The 21,138-nt window shown below is 48.3% G+C and overlaps 1 protein-coding gene across 1 annotated transcript; it reads right to left on the minus strand.

Moving 5' to 3' along the window:
- Positions 1-1,968: 1,968 nt before the first annotated feature.
- On the minus strand, positions 1,969-15,303 carry LOC128728964 (uncharacterized). The gene is made up of 8 exons (XM_053822614.1): positions 15,166-15,303; positions 7,862-7,908; positions 7,499-7,796; positions 6,810-7,426; positions 6,247-6,507; positions 5,911-6,180; positions 2,547-5,836; positions 1,969-2,516 (listed from the first exon to the last, which is right to left on the minus strand). The coding sequence occupies exons 1-8, from the start codon at positions 15,217-15,219 to the stop codon at positions 1,969-1,971; spliced, it is 5,385 nt and encodes a 1,794-aa protein (XP_053678589.1). The 5' UTR covers positions 15,220-15,303.
- Between the last annotated feature and the right edge of the window lie 5,835 nt (positions 15,304-21,138).

Here is a 21,138-nt window from a genome sequence, read left to right on the forward strand (position 1 = left end):
CTCAATTGCACACGACTTCAAGCTTTCACTCATCGTAGAGGATTAAAATAAGTGTTCAAGCATAATGGGAAGAAGCGGCGTTCCTTAGCTAGTGTCATATACATAAGGAACGAAAAAAACAAGAACGTTCTCATGACGCTCAGGAAGCAGTTCTCTAAATTGAGCGAGATCAGAGGCAAACAGGAACTGCAATTGGATAGTATACATAAAGTACGAAATGGAAACGGAGCAACCTGCCCTACAAGAATTTTCGACAGTTAGACACGAGGACGTCAATCATCCTCGTTTTGATCGCTGTTGAAGCTTTGTGTGGAAAGGCATTAATTTAACATACAAGAGCTCGAAAAATTGGAAGACCTAGCTTGCCTTGGACCACTCTTTGATGAGTGCCATATTAACCGGTTATTCTCATTTTGTGCCTCTTAAAATAAATACTTCCAAATTAGAATAACTACTCCCAAGTTAGAACACGTACTTCTTGGAATTCGTGCTCCTAAATAAAAAGGACCATTCCCAAGAAGAGAGAGGGAAAATAGATCCACTTTATACGAAGGACCTAGTTACCTAGCTTTAGACAACTGAAGATGGTAAATCTAATAACAATCAGATTAACAAATAAGCCTAGTGTAAAGGGACCTAAATGCCTTCTATTCGCTAACAAATCCTGATTCTCTGAGAAATACTAACATACACACACATACGCATACATACACTCGTACTAATTCCGTGTGCACTAATGATTGCACAAACGAAGCATTGCCATACACACATCGCATCCTGTTCGACAGCGTGTACTTCTTCCAATCAACTCCCACTGGTAGTCACCATAACGGGCTAACAAAAGGGACAGCGAGTTACGGGGGTTTGTGGAATGATAGATTGGGTTAAGGGAAGGGTTACGAAAAATGACGTGTGTTTTTAGTGTGGTTTGTAACTTGACTAGGACGATACAGTGTTAGAGAAAAAAATCTCACAAAGACGGACACTAATAACAGAACCCCAAGGACGCATCGGTTCGGTTAAAACAATTAAAAAATCACACACACACGCGCACACCTCTAAACATGTAAAATACACACAAGCGTGCACTTAGTAAGCTAGAGCTAGCCTTCCCCTTAAACTCGCGGTAATCTGAAGGAAGTGTAGATTCACAAACTGCACGATACGACCAGCTTGAACCAAATGCACCGGGCTTGGTTTGCTCGTGGAAAGTAAGATAGCCTCCTCACAAAGAATAGAGAGTTGATCAGAGATAGCAAAACAAAGAGGGAATGAGAGAGAGAGAGAGAGAGAGAGAGAGACCAAATTCAATCCTTTGTATTAAAATGCTTTCACCATTAGGCGGTTATTGCAAGAAGGCAAATGCACGCTAGTTAAGCATTGAACGAACAATAACCCTGAATGCTGTAAACTAATCCAATGCCGGTTTGATTAAAATAAGTAAACATTACAAAATACAAAATTGAAAAAAAAATCTCGACCGGCAACGTGGCACTTGCGACAGTGTGTGTGTTCGTTGCGAAATAAATGCATAATTAACACGGCATAACGAACATACGGTATTGAATGTAAAGCAGTTTTTAGCGGGTTGCCTTTACCTCCAGGACTGCTTCGTTGGTGTCACTCTCTCATCAGTCTCTTCTCAATACACTAAGGTGTTCAACTATTATCTAACCCTCAGTTCGTTCTAAGCCCGACGATAACCTTGGGATAATAGCGGTCAATAATTCCCTTTCCAATAACGACGACCACGTGTTCAGGCTGGCATAATGGCCGCGAACGGTCACAAAACGTCGGATAATACACACGCACATAGTTTGACAGCTCCTAAGGAGAAGTGCTGCACCAGACCCTATACCTCCTGTGCTATACCTTCAACCGCACACCAATAAACGGTGGCAGCAGCTTCCAAAGCGAAACCGAAACGTGACAAGCGGAGTACACAAATGCTGCGATCACCTCGACGCCTCACATCGTGTTGTAAGCGTTAGCAGCTCCAGGTGTTCCCGACACACCTGCGCCTTGAGTCGTTGCAAGCCGATGCTGCTGCAACTGCCCGAGGTTGTATTGGTGATGATGGTGATGCACGTGATGATGGTTATTGTGATGGTGAAGTTGCCGCCCACCTGGGTTAATTTTGGCCAGTGGATGCGTTCGTCCATGTTGCTGTGTTCGCTTAACACCTCCTCCTCCTCCTCCAGCATTAGCGAGCCCTTCAGGCCCACCTGCTGCCACCACGATAGGGGTGTTGTTGTTATTGTTCTTCGCACTAACTCCACCTGGCACTGTTACGATGGAGGCGTTAACACCGACAGCAGCACTCCGAGCCGCTTGTAACGGGTAGTTGCTGCTGTTGTTGTTATTGTTCAGTTGTTGAGGTGCAGAAGGTCCTGTTCCCACCGGTGGTATGACGAGTCCACGGACTAGCGGAGGAACAGGTGGTCGAGAGGACTCATCCAGCCGTAGTTGCGTGGTGGAGTGCGATAGAGGATGTGCCTGAGTGAAGGGTTTACCTCCTCCACCTGCAAGGTACGACTGCGTGCCACCCTTGAGAGGCTCGAACACCGAGCGAGGCCGTTGAGTACGCGTCAACGTGGAGCTACCAGTAGAACCACGCATCCGCGGACCATGCACCTCGTACCGGTCTACCAGATCCCTCACGGTCACATCCTCAGGTGGGGTTTGAGCCGTACTTCTGCTGCGTGTTGTCGCAGACGACACGAATGTCGTCGTGCTCGTTGTCGGCGGGTTAGACGTCGTACTGGTGATGCTCGTCGTGATGGTGACACTCGTCGATGGCTGCTGCCCTACAAGAGAAGAAGCCAACGGATGGTTCCGTTGTGTTCCGGTGCCATCAGCGACCGGTTTCGATTGACCCATGGACACGTGGACGGCGACAGGGGATGAGGGAAGCGAGCGGACCTTCTTCTGCTCCCGGCGGCGGTCATTCGATTTCGCTTCGAAGCTCATCTTCAGGTTGCGCACCTTTCCGGCGTTGAAGGACTCCTCGTCGGTGCCACCTGGCCCAACATCGGCCTCTTGCTGTTGCTGGCGGTGTTGTCCTGCACCTGAATCACCTCCTCGAAAGCTCAACCGGAATGGCAAGCAGTACGAAGTGGAACTGGATCGTGATCCTTCACTGGAGCAGCTGAACGATTGCTGGTGGCTCAGTTTGTGTTGCTGCTTAGCCGTTCCTGGATCGGTTGTTGGTGCGCTTAAACCCATGGTTCGACTGCTCGCCTCCGCGTACATGTTGTATGAGTCGGGGGCCGACGCTGAGAGGCGCGCGTAGTTCGTCGATACCATCCCCTTTCGGTTCCGATTCCGATGATGACCTCCCGGATGAACGTGCTCATCAGTATGCGCGGCCGTTCGTGACTCTCCGGCCGGGTGTAACACCTCCGCACTACTCGAATGGCCACAGGGTGTGCACTTTTCGATGGAGGTCGTCGCAGGTGTTGCCCACTTGAGCGTACCAGCTGCAGCCGTGTGTGAGTTACGCTCCTCGATGCGTTCCTTCGTGCGTTTCACCGTTCCAGGATGCCAAGGAATCTCCTCCCGGTCGGTGTTCGTGAACAGCTGCGGTTCCTGTTGTTCCACGGACGGTTGTATCGTCGTCGCGCTGGAATGAGGCTTCGTGGTACGACGTTTACCAGCTCCTGGTAGACTTTGGCTGGTTCCAGGAACGGTACAACTCGAATCACAGCTACTCCAGGAGCACTGACGCGTCACAGTGCTTGCTCTTCCGGTGTCCTTTCGGTTCGCAGGTTCGCACTCCTCCAGCACGCTCTTCGACAGAGTGACAGCGCTTTCAACACCTTCACTTCCGGCGGATGGAGCCTCACAAATCTCGACACTCCCACACCCATCCAACGGTTGGTCTGGAAACGAACCGGCCGAAGATTGACGTATGATCTGAGCCGAGGATGTCCAGCAGATAGGCTCCCGTCCAGGACCCTCTCCAGGATCCCACTGTTCTGGGTGGTTCGTACTGTCATCATCTCTCGCTTCACCACACACCAGTGAGTCAGGACGAGTCGGTTTCACCTCAACATCCTCCTCTTTGGCCAGTGTGTTACCACCTCCTTGTGCGTCCTTACGCGAAGCCTCCCGGATGGCAGATGCAACTGCAACTGCGGCGGCCTCAGCGGCCACGGATGCGATCGGTATCGGGACACCACACGTCGCCACTGGGGCTGTGTCGGGCAGCAGTGGAGGAGCGATCGGTATAACACCACTCGTACTGCTGCTGTTACACTCCAGCTCACTGACCATCGTCTTCACCGAAGAGGTAAAGGACGATCCAGCTACTGGAGCTGTGGTTGTGGCCGATAACGGCAGTGTTGATGGCACGGTTGATGCAACAGACGACTGGGGTTGAACCGGAATCGGGGCTTCCGATTGGCCACTACTGCCGCTCTCGCTGCTGCTGGTGGTGGTGGCGGTCGTTGGGCTGTTGCTGGCGAGGAAAATCTTCTTCAAAAAACTATTCATCCTCTGCGGCCCTCCAGGTGTAGAGGCCAATGGTGCCGTGTCTCGCAAACCGCCCCGCCCCGGTAGCTTATCCTGCAGGTGTACTATCTGGTTCGGTGAGACACTGTAATTCTGCCCATTACCACACGGCATCCGAATTGTCTTCGTCTCCGTGCAGGGTGAGCGCATCTCAAGCGAACCGTGCAGGTGTTCGAGCGAGTAACTCTGCTGCTTCCGGCGTCCCGTTCCGGGTGTTGCTCCTGGACCCTCGAATGCGGCCGCTGATTCAATCGATTCGTCCAACCCAAGCATGGTGCGTGTTCGGGAGGCCTTCACCGCCTCTGGTGTGGCCATGGCCAGTGCGATTCCACTATCCGGGCTTGGCCATCGCGGATGCAACGAGTCGGGGGACAAACTTTTGTGGCGTTTGAGAGCACTGGAAGGACGATTGCAGGCGCGTCCTTGAACGGGCCAGTTACTCGCAGTGGCTTCACCGAGTGTCCAAGGCTTATAACTCGCCCCCGAGAGGCTGAGACTGGGCGCAACGGTTCGTTTCGTGAGCTGCTTGGTGTCTGTTTGCAGCTCGGTGGGTAACGTCGACTCCTCATTTTGCTCATGTGCTGGAAGCAGTGTCAATGATGGCTCTGGAGGTTGCACCTTGCTGGAATTGCGCAATCGTGGCCGTCCCCGACATGTTCTAGCATCTACTTCATCAGGACCAGCTGGGGCAGAGAGCTCTCCAAGTCGTCCTTCGTCCTTATCGCCAGCTATTGGAGCTATGACGATCTCATCTGCCCGTTGGTCACGTGCAGCCACCACCACTAGCTGTGCACTGGCAAGCGTTTGCTTTCGACTTCCGGTTTGACCACCCGCTTGTCCGCCAGCACCTGCAGCCCCATTTAACGCTTGTATTAAAGGTGTTGGTTCACTTCCCGGCAGCGAGCGGCCTTCTTTCGCACCAGCTAGCTTCAGGTTCGTTTCGCTCTTGCTGCGCTGCAGCTTCTCCTTGTTCTTCATCGCATCCAGCATGCCCTGGTACGTTTCGAGCTGCATGAGGAAGTTCTTGTTCGGCTTGATGCAGCTCCGTTTCTCCTTCACGTGATGCAATGCCTGTTCGAAGTCCCAGTTGTTTGCCTTCATCGCGTAGGCGATCACAACCGACGCTGACCGGCTGATACCCATCTTGCAGTGTACCAGCACCTTCGAGCCCTCCATTTTGGCGCGTGTGATGTACTTGAACGTATTATCCCAGTGCCGCAGCAGGTCTGTCTTCTCGTCGTCGTACACGCGCACATTGAAGTAATGAAACAACCCGGGAAAGAAGTTATCGATCTCACGAGTCACGTTCAAGATGTGGCGTACTCTGTATGGGAAAAAAAAGCAGAAACTTCCGGTAAGTAAGGGTTTCCAACGAACCGAGCAACTGAAGGGTCATACCCATTACGCTGCAGCTCCTCAAGGTTGCTCGCGTTCCACTCAGACCCGAGATAGACGTGATCGAAGATCTCCGTCGGTGCATCCATCTGCCCGAGGATGACAAGCATCTCACCGTCGATGAACGGTTTGTACTCGCCCAGATCCATGTCGAGCAACTCCTCCAGTCGACCACGAATGAACTTCGACGTGACGTCGTCAAGATCCACCGACATCATCACTTCCTTGAGCTTGGATCTGATCACACTTTCTGTTTCCTCGCGTGCTGTCGGTCTACAAGGAGATACCCTCATTAGATGCCAGTTTTAGAAGGTGTTGAGGACACCAGCAACTACTTACTTGCTGCGGATCGACCCCGGTGATGGCGGTCGACGGCTTTCGAGCGAATCCATGGCGTTCCACTCATTCAGACAGGACCGATCGGAATCGATGTGTGTTTCATAGTACGCCACCCAATCATGTGAAGGTCCACCGGCGAAGAAGTTGTGCTCGCGTGCCTTTGACGACACCTTGTGCAGTGATTGCAGTGCGGACCACATCGCCTGCACTGAGACCGGTTTGAAGATGTGCTGCTTGCCACATGAGCTCACACTGAACCCACTGTATATAAGAGAGAAAGAGAGACGGTGGTTAGTGCATGCGGAAGAGTAAGAGAAGGACATCCTTGCAGACGATATTTATTATTCTAGTGCGCTCAATGAGACGATCACTCGTCGTAAAGTCCAACAGAACTACTTGTCATTCTTCTCGAGACGTACGTGAGTAATTTACGTTCAGAAGTACCATGACATTCGCAACGACAAAGCAAATACTGTGAGCGGGACTGCGCAGAAGAGCAATCTCATTCCCTTATGTGATTTTCCTCGCCTTTCCACGCATATTTCCACTAAAAGCATACGTACCCATCGCCATCTAACCGTATCGAGGTGTCTGCGAGCACTTTCAACACCAACCCGACCGTCGTTCGTTCGATGCAGTCAATCCCAAGCAGACAGGACTCTTCGATCTCCTTGCCACCAGCACCGGTCGAGGAACTGCTGCTAATCTGTGACGCAGATGTTGCCTGCCCGGATCCAGCACAGTCTCGCTCGTCACCTGTCGTCGACCCCACAACACCATGGTCGGATTGATCCTCACCACCAGGTGCTACGTCCCCCACGATCACACCACCGCAGGGTCCTGAGCCGCTACTACCTAACTTACTATTACTTTTATTATCACATTTATCACTGCGACCCGGCGGGTGAGCACCGGGTGCGGGTGGCCGAACACCGCCGGGTGTGCTGAGGACACAATTTTCCAGGCTGGACACAAACGTGTCGGCCGCTAGCGCTGAAGCCAGAGCCGAGCAGGGTCTGCTTGACTGCTGCGAGGCTCCGGTGGCCGTTACCGCCAATGGCCATGTCGTGGAGGAGATGTTGCCGATTGCACCGGGTAGCTGGCGCTTGCTTGAGACCGTGCGTGACACCACGACCAGGTACCTGGTGCGACCCGGTCGCAGGGATTCCAGCTTCACGGCCTAAAACGAGAGTAGAAGATGTGTTAGCCGTTGCGGAGAAGAAAGGTAGAGGTACAGCAGGCCATAACGTACCATCTTGAGCGTTTCCTCCGGCCGCAGTAGATTGAACATCGACTGCAGGTGTTGCTGGATGTCGGAGGAGGACGAACTGCTGCCACTGCTGCATGACGACGTCGGGCGGCTGGAGCAATCGAGCTTGCTATCGGTGACGTCGGTGCCGCCATTGCCGTTCGGTGGATCACCAGTGCTGACGTTGGAGGTGTTGCTAGTGACGCCACTCTGCTCCTCGTACGACGCACGAAGCCGCTCGTTTGGCCCTATCATGAAGGCGCCGGTCCCCTCGCTGGCGGTGTTCGGACATTCGCTAGGGCTGCAAGCAGAAGTACACATGAGAGTTTGTTGGCACCTCATCACCCTAACGCAATTGCTACTTACCCGTTGGTTATTTTGAGCGCCTCCTCATCGTCTGCACTATTCGTGTCCTGGAAGAAGGCAAGAAAAACCGCTAGCGGTTATTATACACTCGGGATCATCGTCACGCAAGATCAAGATTATCACGAGAAAGTTAGAACAAGGGTCATCACTATCTCGCAGGTCGACTCTTGGAATCGTGTCTATAAACCTGCCATATTGGCGCGCAAAAAGGGGCATATTTGAATCCGTCATTGTGACCTTGCGCTACTTGCAAATGAATGCGACAAAAAAAAGCTCTCTAGGAGGGAAAAAGTGGAATCTTGTTGCCAACGTCCCAGCATCATCTTCTTCCACTATCACCTCAAAAAAGGGGCAAAAACCCTCCTTCACCCTAGCTGCAAGCTGCGGATGACGCACATTTACCGCCTGCTGCGACAGCACATTCTCCGGCCTATCTGCGTTCCCGCAACGGCTCTCTGTTCCGATATCAGACGACACCACGTTCCTTCCGGTTCCCAACAGTGAACTCCTTTCAACCGCGCTACACGAGGCTTGAGGGTTTTGTCGTTACATTTCCGCGGTTTCGCGATAAACCACCCACCCCGAGGCCTGTGTCAGAAGCAACGCTTCCGCATTCGTGGTTTTTCATTGTTCGCCACACAAAGCGTGCCTTCGGTGCATCCCTTTCGGTGGGTAGATAGGTGGGTGGATGGTGCAATTGTCGGTTGATGGGAAATTAAAGAAAGAAAGCAAAAAGCGACCGTCTGGACCACGGCTCAAAGGACGAAGGGTGAATTTGTATCGTTTAAGCTGCGTAATTGAATGCAACTGCTTTAGCAATGCTTTAGCGTTCGGATGCATCTCATATAGGCCTCAGACCTGATGCAGCTGAGCGTGCCAGTGAGCGACATGACGACAGTCTGACCTCACGAATTGATTTCAACAATTTCGTTTCCGTTCGCGTTTTGGATGCGCAAAATAAAATCCCCACGATTTCACGTGCCACTCGCACTCGTGCAATAATAATATCTCCACCACTGTTCGGCTTATTGCGACCTTCAAGGATGCAATGGGCAAGACAGGATGCAGAACCGCAGAAGATCTCCAAATAAATAATAAAAATGCAGCAACATGCAAGCCGCCTGGGCCCATAAAGTAATATCCGCGGCGCTTTTATTGCTCTATTATTTCGGTAGCCCCGAGGAAGCAAACTTCGCGAAATGAGAAAACGAGCGAGAGAGAGAGAGAGAGAGAGAAGAATCGATTTCAAGCCTATCTCGTTTCGTGCAACGAAGGATAACCTTGCGCGCATCCTTGCGCGGGTTTGTCCGGGAATCGACTCTCCCTTTCTGCTAAAGGGTTGCAAATAGAGGGTTGATTGGTTACAACAATTGCATAAACTGTGTTTTTATTGTTCTGTGTGTGTTTGTGCGTGCGTGTGTGCGTGTATCCTTCGGCAGACGACCTCGGCAGTGTTGTGTGCACCTTAAAAGGAGGAAACCTTTTTTTTTTTAGAGGATACCCCCCAACTGAATGTCTTGCGGCACACTCACCCACACACATACACCTACACACATACGTCGCCAAACCCACGCACAAACACCGGCCAATCCACACGGTCACGATCGCCGGTGGGTGGTGGGTTTGGGGGCTAGTGAAAGCTGCTGCTGCACACCGCCATCTGAAAGGGCGGTACAGGCGGGGGTGGGGGGTTGGGGGGGACTGGGAGTAGGTGGGCGCGAGGCGGGGGAGGGGGGTCACTTTCGGAGCGTGAAGGCCAGCGGAAAGAAACGCACCAGACATCAGACACCTGGGGCTGACGTTGCATCAGACGAAAACGGCACCACTTTTGCCCCATTCGTGTGATCAATCACCCACACACACACACACGCACACAAACGGAGGGGGTGTTTGTTTTCGTCGTTTTTTTTGTGTGTGTTATTTCCTTTGGCATGATTGGCTCAATGATTGCAGCTGCGATCGGAACCTTGATCGGTTCGCGCTTGCACTTCAACCAATAAATCAGTCTTTTTTGACCCCTCCCTCCATCTCCTTTCCCCTCCCCACCCCCCCCCCCACCCTCCCGCTTCCCTCGTTGGGTGATGAAAACGAGAAAGCAAACAAAAAAAACCAGAGCGGCGAAGGTTCACCCCAGATGTGCCGCAAACGCGTGGACTAATAAACGGAAATTTTTACGAGCGTTACAAAAGCAGCATAAAAATTGACGCGAAGGTTTTGAGGGTTGTTTTGGTTTGATTTTGCACGCGCCTTCTTTGTTGTGTGTGCTTTTGCGCAAGCGGCTTACCCGAAGGACGGCGAACAGGGCACACACGCGAAAGAAAGAAAGAGAAAAAAATAAGCGACACATTTGTGCGAAGGCGAAAAAAAAAAACGCAGGCGATTATTGGCAAAATCTTCCTCGCCTGCGTTCCATTCATATTCGTGTGAGTGCCGGGTAGCGAACGGGTGGTGATGGGGTTGTGACGGGGGGAGGGGGAGGATGGGGAGGGAGAAAAAGGAGACCAAAACAAATGAAGCAAGAAGCAGAAGAAGGCGAAGCAGGCACGATTGGTGAGGAGCACAATGCAGCCGATTGTTGAAAATCGTCACCGTAAGGTGCATTTGTCGGGAGTTGTGCATGTCGTCGTTCATTCATCTATCGCGTCTGTAGTGCTTGCGAAAATCGGGTAGAAGGAGATGAAAATACTCCGTACTACGCTGTAGGGCTTGCCCTTTTGTTGTGACGCGACAGCAGAAGAACAATGAATACGTCTGTTTGGGCTTTACAACACGCGTAAAGACAGCAAAAAAAAACACACACACACAGTCGGGTCAAAAAATGAAAACACACGCGGGAAGGAAAACAAAAACAACGGCCGGGTGTCGTTCGTTCACACTTGCGCACCTGTGTGTTTACGTTGTAACTCACCCCTTTGTGGGTGCTTATTTTACATCACTTCCCAGACGCTGGTGTGCGACGCCGTCTGGCGCCAAGGACGTCTTCCCTCTCACACGGGTTTTGCACAGATGACGCATTTCCGGACTGACGGAAACTCCAACAGGACGCATTTGCCCTTTTTCGGATGAGTCAGCAATCGAGATCGAAAATGAGATTGATACGCGCTACGGATACACCCCTTGGTTGATTGCTTGAGCGCAGCATTTCTAAAACATTTCCACCGATAGCGGGCTTGTTGCGCGTGAATTCGACCTTCAGGCTGCCGTCTAGCAGCACGAGATGGCAACACAACCGCGGGGGTATATAAATAAAACGCAGCGTTGTTTCAATACGACCGGTGTTGCTTCATAATGCGGCGGCCATCGAAAACCGTCGGTCCGATTTCGAACGCACGAATGTCGGAGGAGCTTGTTTACAACATAATTTGCTCAACGGATCGGAGATGCTACTTCGCAGTTAGCAGTAGTACCATTTTCGAACGGTTTTTGACGACGACCGTGTACGGTTCCTTGCTGCTCGCGTGATGTCCATTTCATTTTATTGCCACCGCGAGCCGCGGACGTGCTGAGGCAATTAAAATGACAGGATGGTAGGGAAAATGGTGCCATCCACCTGCAGCTAAGCGTTGGCGGTGGCGTTCATGGGCGGGTTTTTGCATATTTGCGCCCTTTATTGTCCCGCATTTATTGCTCTTATTATTGCATTATAATATCCTAGAATGCAGGCCCTTTACTAGTGGCCTTTTAACGAGCCCTCGCGATTTTTCTTCACCAACCAGCACGCCAGCGGAAAGGAACAAGCAAGGGAAGGAATTCGAGGTGTGAATCTAGAAATTGAGCAGTACTTACGATAACTGCATCATTGAAAAGGGCACGCTGTCGTTTCCCGGAAGGTCAAACCGGAGAGCAACGAGAAGCTTTTGTTTTTGCTCTACGAAGTAACATTTGTTTTGATAGTGGCAAGCGTTACGATTACCGCATTATCGGAGCCATTTGATGTCGTTATCGATGACTGATTGCAAGATTAAAATGCAATCGGAAATCGGAAAAAAGTTTTTTCATTTTTGCATCCAATAAGAATTCTTCAAACATGTGATGGGCGTATTTTACTACTTTGACTCTACCACTGTGAAATTTTCTTCTTAATTCGGCTGGACCATCGGTGTACGGTCCCGGTAGGCTTTTTATGACTTGGAATTTTTCGTACCCGGATAGTCCTGAGTACGGAGGAAGCGGCTTAGACGAGATTCGATCCCGATATTATCGTGTGTTTGTACCGTACGTTAACGATTTGGCTATTGAGTCACACGAAATCAAAACAGGTGAAAGTGGAGACAGCTTTTACCGAATGCAGTCCTAAAATTGTATCTACGTTAGGTCAGTCGTTTAGCAGTTACATGTGGTGGATACTCCAGCTGCTTGACCATAAAGAATTTTTTCATATAATCGACTGTACTGACTGTATATGGGTTTTTGAGTCATTTAAGAAGGATAATAATACATTATACACATTTGAAAGTATGTGCAGAAAGCCTAAAACAATCTTTTAAATCTTTTAAGCTCCGAAAGTCCACAAACTTCGCAGGCGATCGCCAACAAAGGTAAAATGACAAAAAAAAAAGTTTGCTCATTTTTACCACCAAACAAAACGCTCAACCAACGCATCGCCCGCGAAACGCAATGTTACCCTGAAAGGCAATGCGTCGCAGGGATGTCGTGTCCTTCAGCAGTTCGCAAGCCGCACCACGGCACACATCGACGATCGCCCGAGCTTCCAACACAGCCGGATCGAGCGGGATGGTACGAAACGGTCATAATTCAACCGGTTGCAGGCCACTCACTTGCGGTGTTCATAAACCCACCCCATCATGCCCGTTGCAGATGCAGAAAATCCCTCCACCACGAGCTGTTTGCGAAGACGCAGCTCGTAAATCTTCAGCGTGGAAAGTAAACTGCATGAGCCCTGGTTCGCCTTTCGCCTTCGCCAGACGGTGCATTTATGATGGCGTCTCGTCGTTTCGTCGATTTTTCTTTAAATGATCGTCATCAACATTGTGCGCGCATCTTCGGCTTTTATGGTCCCCACGCTTAATTGTGCCGATGGGTGCATGCTGCGCGAGGTGATCGAGGATTCGAGCGGTTTGTATTGAACCTCGATTAGCACCATCCTCCCGGTGAAGGTATCGACCACCCTGTGGACAGTACGCCTTTTATGACAGGCTTGTTAAGAGCATATTAAACAATTACATCAAACGTCAAACATTGTAACAGGTGCTTCCTCATGGGGATGAGGTTTTGAGGTGTTCGCCCGTGGGGATGCTCCACAGTCCACCCTTCGAGAGGGTGTATTTTTTTATTTTTCATGGGTGGTGCGCCTGCGTAGTCCTGCATGCCGATCACGAGGTAGAACCGTCCTGGCCCACATACGGCACCAAACCGGCCAGCGCAAGGCGCCACAGACACGGACATGATTCTAATAATAGCCGCATGCGTCAACCCACTCGTCCTTCGGTGAAGCGGCGACTTCCTTGGCGCGGACTGCCCACGCCCTACGCCGTGTGAGGGCGCGATCGTGAGTCTGCGCTTGCGCCCCACCATGTCTAGGGTTTTGGGCGAGTCTACGCGCGGGTTGGTGACGATTTTGTCACATTATGACAGACGGCCAGGTGGGATGGGAGCGTCCGAGGATGCGGTGTGATGTCAGCAAATGCAAATAGAACCGCGAAACACTTCCTGCAACGCCACTGTCCCACATTTTCGGGGTCGAAATTCGCGTGCGAGTTTGTTTGCGAGAGCTGCTTATAAGAACTTGATTTGATTGCTTGGGTTGCAAAAGCACGTTCTTGGGGATGTCAACCATCTCTTTGAGGCTCTCTTTAATCCCTTTCAGGTAGGGCAGCTATCAAAACACCTTCGTAGGAGGGAACTCGAGCTCTCAGCGCTATATCTCAGCAAGATAACATAACTAAACTTGCAGCAGGTCGAGCACACGCGATACGGAATCGCTATTCCGGATGTCAGCACATTTCATCTCTTGAGTAGGAATTCGCCAACGAAGCTTCTTTGATTGCGTGAGTCGGTTTCCAGCTCGAAAGACTACATGAAACACGAGACTTCCTCATGTATTTGTGATCCGTTCGATTGGAATTAACGCTGATTGGGAAATAAATCAAGTGCAGTTGCAGCAAAAAAAACCTGCCAATTTATTTGATAACCTTCAATCTCTCCAGTCGAGTCGACGTTTTGTACACTGGAGATCTAAAATAAAATCGAAGCGTTATTTTTGTGACATTAAACCGCTTACTACGGCTCGAAATGCAACTTTCGTCTGATCCTTTTAAGGGCATGAGAAGAAATCAGGTTCCTTTTGCTTCGTAAAAACCGATAAGCCACGGAAATCATTCTTCGAAAACTGCAATATATAAACCTTAACCCTTTCAAGCCTTCCTAAGAGGGCCTGGGGTGATGGATTACAGACTAATGAAAGTACAAGCAGCCAGTGGGAAAAGGAAAACGCAGTCTAGCGACCTGAAAATGCACCGGCCACAGGAATCGCCATCAAACCCCCCAAGATCGATGGGAGGGAAAAACCTGTTTGGGTGCAGATTTTCTTTTACCCCGTTTTGTATGCGCTCGGGAGAAGAAAGAAAATAAAGCAACCGTGGCTAGCCTGTTGGCCGATTTTTGCACCACCATTGCGCCATTTTCCCGCCACTAGCTTTTCCTGTTCGATCAGGGGGGTTTTTTTGTCCTGTATTACTTTAACGAACGCCCAGAGTGACATCTTTAACTGGCTTGGGATCAATTCGCGATAGATCATTGGAAGGAAAGATCTTTCGCAACTTTCCCAGCAAAGATCCAAAGCTGAGGATGGGTTTTTTCTACTTCATTCTCAATTCCTTTCCCATTTATCGTGACCTTTTTTCGCTCTCTCTCTCTCTCTCGGTTGCTTTTCCTTCATCCCGTTTTGCAGCTCGAATTGGAACCAATCAAACACCTCCAAAATAGTTCAACATTTCGAGTGTCCTTTTCGTCGAGTGTCCCCGTATTTAAACATTCGGCTGGCCTTTCGACAAACGGCTGCTGGTTGCTGGATTCAACCTGCAAAACAGAATAAAAGGGCCACCAGGTCCTGGGCGACATTAAAAGGGGGCGGCTCCATCAAGGGCACACCAGTCGGACAGGTCGAACCGGGTCCGGCCACGGCCTGAGCACGGCAAGTGGTGATGGTTTTGGCCCCATTCGACAACCTGTTTGCTGTGACCCAAGGGGCGAGCGGTGGGGGGTGGCCTTAGAGGGCACAGAGAGGGCTCCAGAGGGTTCGCTGGAATGAAGGGAAACTGCGCGAATTCAAAAGCGTTGCTTACCGAGCTGGAATCGTCCGGGGTGCTGATGGTGCGCTGGATTGTGACCAAAGCCATCCGCGGCTCGGTCTGGACCGTTCAACACACACACACACACACGCAGCCACAGGTGTGTATGTGTGTGTGTATGTGTGGCTCACGTACACGTACACGCAACTACACGCTCCAGTGCCGAGCTCTCATTCGGATGTAGGGGGCCTAAAAGTGGGGCTTTTTAGCTCCTTGCAGGATCCTTGGCCACTCCCGCGTGTTGAGTGTGTATGTGTGCACGCCGGGAGCGCGGGCGCGTGTGTGTGTGCGTCACTTGGAGAGGACGTTGATAGTTGCGGTTGCGGTCACAAGGAGCTTGAATGTTGATAGTTGCAGAGCCTTTAACGCTGGCCGGCTATTGGTTGGTGGGTTTTTAACGTTAAGCTGCTCCCCACCCGTCGTTGCTGGGTTGCGGGGCCCTTGCCCCGCCTCCAAAGGGGGGTTCCGAAAAGGGTTCACTGGGCTGACGTGGGGAAGGCGGGAAACAAGGATGCGATAGGGGGGATGGGATTGTCCAATTGTCGAATGGGACGCGACAAAAAAAGAGGGGGAGAGGAGGAGAAGGAACGTAAAAACACGCACACGTACACACGTACACACACACTAAAACACTAACGAATACGCCTAAATGCAGCAGGGCGAATACATAAAGGGTTTAGGCGCACAATGCCTGCTCCTTACGCTACAACTGAAAGAGGGAGAGAGGGAGACAAAAATAGTACCGGAAAATGGCACACACGCACACGTGGGATCACACGCACTTTGCCCACATACAAGCGTTTCACAAACGGGAATACGAGAGAGAGAAAGAACGCCACTAACAGTTGTTTTCGAGTGCTCAGTACGCTGCAAGCTGTGGAAGGGCTTTCTTTTGCTGGACCGGAAGCTATCCGGAAAGGAGTTTCGGTACTTCTGCTGATTGTTTTGGCCACCCAACTCCCATGCCCTCCTCCGCACCACTCGAGACGGTACAATCCACCGAACCAGCGGTTCGGAAATGTCTCACAGAACTGTCGCAAATCTGGCAGAAGGGCTCCACGCGAGCTCCGGACTTGTGGAGGACCTTACTTTCTTTCTCCCTCTGTTGTTACTTTCTCTCTCAGGTGCTCTCTCTTCCGCGCACGGTTCGTCTAGCTTTCGTGCTCTCTCTCTCTCTCTCACACACACACACACACACACGGCACATGGGATTCGAAGCTGGAACGCGAACGTAGGTCGTTCCTTGGAGGAATCGCTGGTTATTTCGCGAATTTTTCGGATTCGCTGCAAAAGGGATTGGACCCCTGGAGAACGAAGAGAGAAAAAAAAACGGACGTTGGGGTCCTAAGCCCTTTCGCCGTGACCCACCTCCTCCCTCCCCTTCGCCTAGGGGGAGGTATGGGGTTTATTCCGTTCTTCACTTTGGTTCGGTTGAATGAAATTGAACTAAATAACACCAGCTGCACGCGCGCACGCGCATACACACACAAACACACACTCTCACAGACGGTGGGAGAGGGGGGTGTCACACGTACGTCGACACAAACACAAGCTCGCCTCGGTTCGAGCCACATGCAAATAAGCGGTTTACGGGGCGATATTTCTTGCCTTCATTCAGCTGCAATCGAACTGAGGTATTCTTATTCGATCCGTTTCCTTTCATTCAATCGCGGGTGTGTGTATTTTTTTTTTCTTTTCCGTTTCTGGTGTGTTATGCTGGCCTTTTGCCTGTGTGACCGCTTCGCGCTCTTCTTCTTCCTTCGATCGATGTGCACCTTCCAGCGGTGTAGCTGTGTGTGCGCAAACCCTCCTTCCTTTATGGCACCCCTCTCTCTCACTATCTCTCTTTCTCACTCTTCATCAATGACCGCGCGTCTGCAGAAACCCGTTATTCCGTTTTATTACCAGCTTATATTTCGCGTCAAAGGGTTCTGTCTCCGGGCGCCCTTTTCCGGAGGGCGAATTTGTGCGAAACGAGGGAGGCTTCCCCACCTGCGTGCAATTCCCCCAGCCCGCATTAATTGCCGGGAAGGATGGTGCACCTCGGGAAGGGTTCATTGATGGGGAGGTAGGAGCGGGGGGATGGGGGGGGGAGGTTTGCTTTCTTTCGACGTTTCTTCACTACGCCCAAACACCGAGCTTTTCCCTTACTTGGGCGGATGGGATTAGCCCTTGCAGCTCGTTTGCACTTCACTTCGCGTCCCAAATCGCGTATTTCGTACCTGCCTTTTTCACGCACGCACGCACGCGCACACACAAACACACGGACGCACGCACGCACGTAGAGAGTCCTGGTTAACCGTCCGCGTTCGGAATCTTACTGCCCCGCACGGCTCCGCACACAGTTTCGACGCCTTTTTTCATGGCTTGCTGGGATATTTTCTTTCTGCTTTTTTTTTTGTTATTTTTTTCTGTGTTTCTTCTCCGCTCCTGACAAAACGCGGAGGCGAAGGCTGCTGACGGTTTCCAGTTCGCCTCCGAGGGGCCTCCGTCTGTGAACTCTCACTCTCGGCAGTGCGCGATTTTGACAATTGCACACAGTGCTAAGGCTGCCCGATCAGCGGTACCAGACGGCCATTTTGACAGCTCGCTACGTTGGCCACTGCTGCTGCCAGCTTTGCTATCGCACGCACTCGCACGCACTCGTACGCTGGCCGCATTCACGCTGTAGCACTGGCTGGTGGGTGTGTCTCTTTTTCTCACGTGGTGCTTTATTGGGGTAGCGCCATCGCGGTCGCGCTCGTACGCACTTGCAGGCTCGCACTGGAGTTGGTTTTACGACCCGTCTGTATGCGTCCCGCAAGGACGAAGGTAAATGTGCAGCAGGACGAACGGATAAGAGGCTTGCCTGCGATGCCTGCGGGCATGAAACGGTTTATATATATTCTGCCGTAACCATGCTGATGGTTGGTTTGAAGCGCCAAGTGACAAGTTTTCGGATATATTTGGTACGTTATGCTGCGATACAAAATTCCGAAACGAACGTTCAGCTAGACATACATCGATTTTTATTTACCATTTTGGATGCAATACGAACGATCGGAGGGACAGAGAAGACTCACCCGTGGGTTTGGAAAATACAATTTTACCTATTTTTATTACATTGTAGTTGACTGCTTTACGTCAAAATTGAGTTTTGTTTCATCAGGCTTCTTCTTGTTTTTGGTGTATCAATTATTTACAAAGGGAATAGCAAGAAGGTTTGTGACGTTTTGGCCTGCTACAATGAAGCTAGGTAGCTGGAATGCTGTCAGAGTGTTGCTTGTGAACGCCTTACTAATGTTATCTGAAAGATGTTTTTTCATAGAAAAATTGTCCTTTTCCATACGTACAGACTAGCATCGATACAAAACAAAATAGATAAAAAAGCTTCGCGTGGAAGGTTTGAAATTTTTAAAGCAAACTTTTTTATTGCTTATCTATTGCTTGTTCCGCATGTAACCCACAATGGTCGAGCATATCTGTCAAGTACAGAAGCTAATAAAGATCGGTTCAGACACGATTTCCGGTTTACACAAATGCTTATTAATTAGAAAAATCCGCCTATGTATTCGCAAGCTAGCGTTCGCGTTATAATTTATACACAATCGTTCACTTAAAAACTAATGGCATAGCTATGGCGCAAAATTGTACGTAAAAAATCTGAACTTATGCCAAATAATACAAATACGAATATAGATAAGCGCACGTAAACATATATTAATGGAAAGTTCCTCAGAAAACAATTATTATATTCAACAACAAGGATACATGTATCGACTGAATACCTGCTCTTTTCATTACATTTCCTCTAAAAACACCTGCGCATATGCAATAACATATCATAAAACCTATAATTTTCGTTCGAAAATTTTTTTAACGCCTGCATATATACAATTTGTATCCATGAGGTCCATTTAATGGGATAGATAAAAATAATTTAAAATAGTTTAGATCTAAATCCAATACATGTTATGCTTTTATAAAACCTATTTCCAAACAAAATATTGATAGTATTCATAATTTTCAAATCTAACTAGATCATCATAAATTATTCCTGCATTATATATATATATATATATATATATATATATATATATATATATATGTATATATATATATATATATATATATATATATATATATATATATATATATACAGATGCTTGTAAATATATATTGACAGATGCTTGTAAATTTACAACTAAAGTATTAGATAATTTTATGATAAGAAAAAGACAAGCAATTTAACATTTATTGACTGTTTTGATATACATTTCAAAAAATGAAAAGCATTGTAATTTTATCAAAATCAAAATCTTCTTGGATGGTCTTAATTTTTTAACGCTCTGGAATGGAGTAAAAGTTTATTGGAGTCTTCGCATCGACAAAAAAAGCCCATGCCAAATTATGACAGAGAACTTGAACTAAATCATGTACCGTAAATGTTTTTTTTTTCGAAAAGCGCATATAAGTCGTTTCTCATTACATGCTTAAAGGAAGCGAAATGAAAATAGGTTCTGGAACCCGTAACCGTAAATCAACTAGAGCGAACCTTAAACCTTTCTCTTTAAAAAATGTCTCAAAAAAAAATACCGAGACAATGATACAAATACTCTACAATTGAGCGCATAGCTTCAGAAAATATAAAAAAATATAAACGTAACAAAAGCCTTGATTCATCTTTCCCTCCATCAAAAGCTTTTGAGATTGGTGTGATGAATAACTATGGCCCAAAGCCTATGCTACTACATATTAAACAGATAGATCTGCCGATTCTTGGTTTAGCGCTAGAAACCCAACCATTTTTCTTGCAGCTTGTACGCTCATCATTATATACCGGTTTCTAGCTTTAAGCATGGAAAATGGCAGTTAGATTTGAGACACGAAACCGACCATAGTCCCTGAGTCTCATTCTATCAGTGCACTAAGGGGCAGCCCGGAACAAACCGCGGTCATAATTATTTTTTTCATAACTATGCTACAATTTGCAACACAATAGATTCAAAAGGGCTTTTTTAACAAAACTAAGCATTTTTTGATGTTTTGGACTTCCAGAGGGCGCCACTGTACACAGTATTTCCTTGTTTCAGGTCCATTTTGTATCAATCCCTGTAGGCGACAGTGTTATTGTTAACGATTTTTGATGTGGTTATATATGTCATATCACATGATCTCTATATATCTCTCTTTTTTGGTATTTAAATTGTATTTTTTTACTTAATATACAAATTCTTAAAAGTAAAGGCGTGCATAGGTTATTATATTATGTACTTTGTCAATGCATTGTATCAAACTCAAGTTTAAGTATTAGATAAATGCACATCCACCTTAAAATTGTAATTGTCGTTGAACGCAAATATAAAACCAACATTGATCAAAATGTTAGTTTATAAGGAAAAAATAATTAATTAAAAGATATTGAAAGCTTCACTCTTAGTAGCTACATTGCAAATTATTATGTTTCTACTCCATGAAAACAAATTTGATAGTACAACAACATAATCTCATTTTATGTTTGCTAGAGGAAAAATCATTACTTTTCTGAAACGTTCACCTTGCCAATATATCTTCTTCCTTCTTATGCAAATTTGATTACTACTAGTCTGTAGTCCTATTTCTTGTAGTTTGATTTATCCTTCTTGTGCTTAATGATTTCTAGTGTCTGTAACAGCAGAGTAAATATATAATCATTTGCAACAAAATGGTGGTATATTAGATCTGAAACCATCCCAGTTGGGTTACAAAACAGCAAGGATATCACATCAATCATATCAATTTATACGGTGGTGTGAGTAATGGAATATGCAAAAATTTATGTTGCTGATTAAACATAAAATTGTACATTTACATTTCGTTAAACATTAAAGGAAATATTATTTTAAAAAAGCAAAGGAAAATCATACTTTTCGATCAAGTTAATATTCTCTATAAGTTGAATTTTTCTGCACCCTACTCTAAAGATCATTGCATTACCGTAGCATAAAT

The sequence above is a fragment of the Anopheles nili genome, chromosome X (assembly GCF_943737925.1).
Source record: "Anopheles nili chromosome X, idAnoNiliSN_F5_01, whole genome shotgun sequence".
Lineage (NCBI taxonomy): Eukaryota > Metazoa > Arthropoda > Insecta > Diptera > Culicidae > Anopheles > Anopheles nili.